We start from the raw sequence: 296 nt of genomic DNA, 5'->3' as shown, positions 1-296 counted from the left end.
CTTACTCCCTTTCTTTAACATCTCAGCCTCGAGCGCCAGGTTAAGGTGCTGTCGACTAACACCTTCGGGTCCAAGGAGTCGGACTTGAACAGGGCTGGAATGGACATGGAGGTCGTCCCGGGCAGCAACATGTTTAAGGGAGAAGGAGCGAATCCCATGTACAACATGAGTGAGGATGAACTAAGGAATGATGACACGAGCAGGTAACGATGAAACGATGGCCTACACTTTGTCGCTGTCCTTTCCCATTATTTGGCGCAATGAGGAAAAGGGATATATTTTTTTCCATATAGTTT

At 47.6% G+C, this 296-nt stretch overlaps 1 protein-coding gene across 1 annotated transcript in view; it reads left to right on the top strand.

The window, feature by feature from the left end:
• The window catches only part of LOC119586444 (cadherin-87A-like), a 12,418-nt gene that overhangs the window by 10,065 nt on the left and 2,057 nt on the right, over positions 1-296 (top strand). Inside the window, exon 16 of the mRNA XM_037935172.1 lies at positions 27-203. Coding sequence (XP_037791100.1) covers positions 27-203 — 177 coding nt within the window. The remainder of the gene's footprint in view (positions 1-26; positions 204-296) is intronic.

Source organism: Penaeus monodon, chromosome 21 (assembly GCF_015228065.2).
Source record: "Penaeus monodon isolate SGIC_2016 chromosome 21, NSTDA_Pmon_1, whole genome shotgun sequence".
Lineage (NCBI taxonomy): Eukaryota > Metazoa > Arthropoda > Malacostraca > Decapoda > Penaeidae > Penaeus > Penaeus monodon.
The sequence above is the reverse complement of the archived record's forward strand: the minus strand, read 5'-3'. Positions and strand labels throughout refer to the sequence as shown.